The following is a 1,807-nucleotide window of genomic DNA, read 5'->3' as shown; positions in this document are numbered from 1 at the left end:
AAAAAGTACTCCAGAGTGTTGTTCAGCATGGGGGTGAGTAGAAAATGAAGGCTAATCATGTTTTGGGTGTACTATTCCTTTAACATTGGATTACTGCTTGAGCTGCTTGAGTTATTTACTGTCACAGGTAGGAGCTTCGGCCAGAGAGAGTTGGGGCCGGCATGATTTAAGGAGGGCCGGCTCTCGCACACTGAAATTAGGACTGGCCCACCGGGCAAATGCCCACTATCACAGATTACCAGTCCGAGCCTGCATCACTGATATGTTGTGTGTGAATCTTAAATGCTCCGAAGAATGAGAGTTTTTATACGTAGAGCAGATTGAGAACAGAGAAAGAAAAAAATACTGACATTCAGTTTGCTGCTTTGACTGGAAACAAATAGAAAAGCAACAATTAATCAATCTAAAAACATGTTTCTGAAAAAACTGGCAGACATGCACAGACTAATTTATCTGGTTAATAGTGACAGCATTTCTCTAACAGAATGAGGCAATTTAGATTAAACTCAACAAAAAAACAAAGAGGAACCTGGATTTGACCGCCAGAAGCCAAACCCAGGATACAGAGGTTCAGTGAATGTGGTGTTGAAGGTGTGGAGGTGGATCAGAGAGTCAGAGGAGACTCTGTAGAAGGACAGAATGCCAGCAGGACAGTCCACATAGACTGCTACTCTGTTAGAGACAGACGAGGAGGAGGACGAGGAGGAGGAGGAGGTGGAGGAGGTGATGAATATTGGTTTGTTATTGTGCCAAATATAGTAACCAAGATCAGAGCAGCTCAGCCTCCAGGACTGATCATTCCATCCAAACCAACAGACTTCATTTTCTTCTCCTTTCCTTCTGATTCTTCTATAACTCACTGATACATAAACCGTTTTCTGCCAGTCTACCTCCCAGTAACAGCGGCCAGTCAGTTCAGATGAACACAGCAGCTGAGGAACATCAAACCTGTCTTCATGGTCAGGATATGGCTGAGCCTCCTCCACGTAGGTCACCTTCCTGTTGCTGTTGGACACTTTGAGTTTTCTGCTCACTGTGTTTGCGTCGATGATAAGTTGACAGGAATCTGATGAAGTGAATAAACAATCCAGCTGCAGTTATTGGTCATTTATTGACACTTTGATGCTGATTTTTCAGTAACTGATGAGAAAATGTAAAAGATGCTTTAAAAGGAGCTTTAAAATACTTACACTTCCTCAAACCTGGTGTCAACCATTGGACTCCAGCAGGCTCCACCCTGAAAGGAGGAGGAGGTCAGACCGTCAGTCTCTGCAGGCATGCACATAATGACATTACACGTGTCGCAGACAAATATTGTCCAACACTGAGAAAGGAAAAGTCCAACATTCAGACACATCCACTTTAAAAATCTAAAGAAGGGAGGAAGAGTTGTCAGCAGAGAAACACCAGGAGTCTCATTTATCAATCTGCACAGCCACACAATGGGGCCTGAAACTTGCACACACTTTTCAGCCAAAGGTTATCTTTCAAAAACAATTTGGCATAAAAATATAAATTCCCTCATATCATATCTGACAAAGGCATACGCTCATTTTGGAAGAAAGCCGAAAACAGCCTTACAAGACATCCAATTTCTTTTATATACAAACCCGATTAAAGCTCAACATCATTATAAGCGTCCAATATTACAATTTAATTCCTGCTAGCTCTGATGAAACAGAATTATATACCAGGCCTGTCAAATAAATAAAAAAAGGCCTCTGAAAAGCTCAAATCCTTTGTAATCCCTCATCATTATGAATGTGTTTTGATGCAGGGCGTTCACACTGACTGTTGCCTTCTCCTG

At 42.1% G+C, this 1,807-nt stretch overlaps 1 protein-coding gene across 1 annotated transcript in view; it reads right to left on the bottom strand.

Annotated features, from left to right (window-relative positions):
* Window positions 1–237: 237 nt before the first annotated feature.
* LOC107090939 (E3 ubiquitin-protein ligase Midline-1-like) overlaps window positions 238–1,807 on the bottom strand; it is a 22,677-nt gene continuing 21,107 nt past the window's right edge. The window contains exons 8-9 of the mRNA XM_015384594.1: window positions 1,191–1,237; window positions 238–1,066 (exon numbers count right to left, since the gene is read on the bottom strand). Of these exons, the coding sequence (XP_015240080.1) occupies window positions 507–1,066; window positions 1,191–1,237 (607 nt within the window). The 3' untranslated portion in view covers window positions 238–506. The remainder of the gene's footprint in view (window positions 1,067–1,190; window positions 1,238–1,807) is intronic.

Source organism: Cyprinodon variegatus, unplaced genomic scaffold, assembly GCF_000732505.1.
Source record: "Cyprinodon variegatus isolate N-32 unplaced genomic scaffold, C_variegatus-1.0 Scaffold317, whole genome shotgun sequence".
NCBI lineage: Eukaryota > Metazoa > Chordata > Actinopteri > Cyprinodontiformes > Cyprinodontidae > Cyprinodon > Cyprinodon variegatus.
Note: the sequence above shows the minus strand (reverse complement) of the source record. Positions and strands in the feature narration are given on the sequence as shown.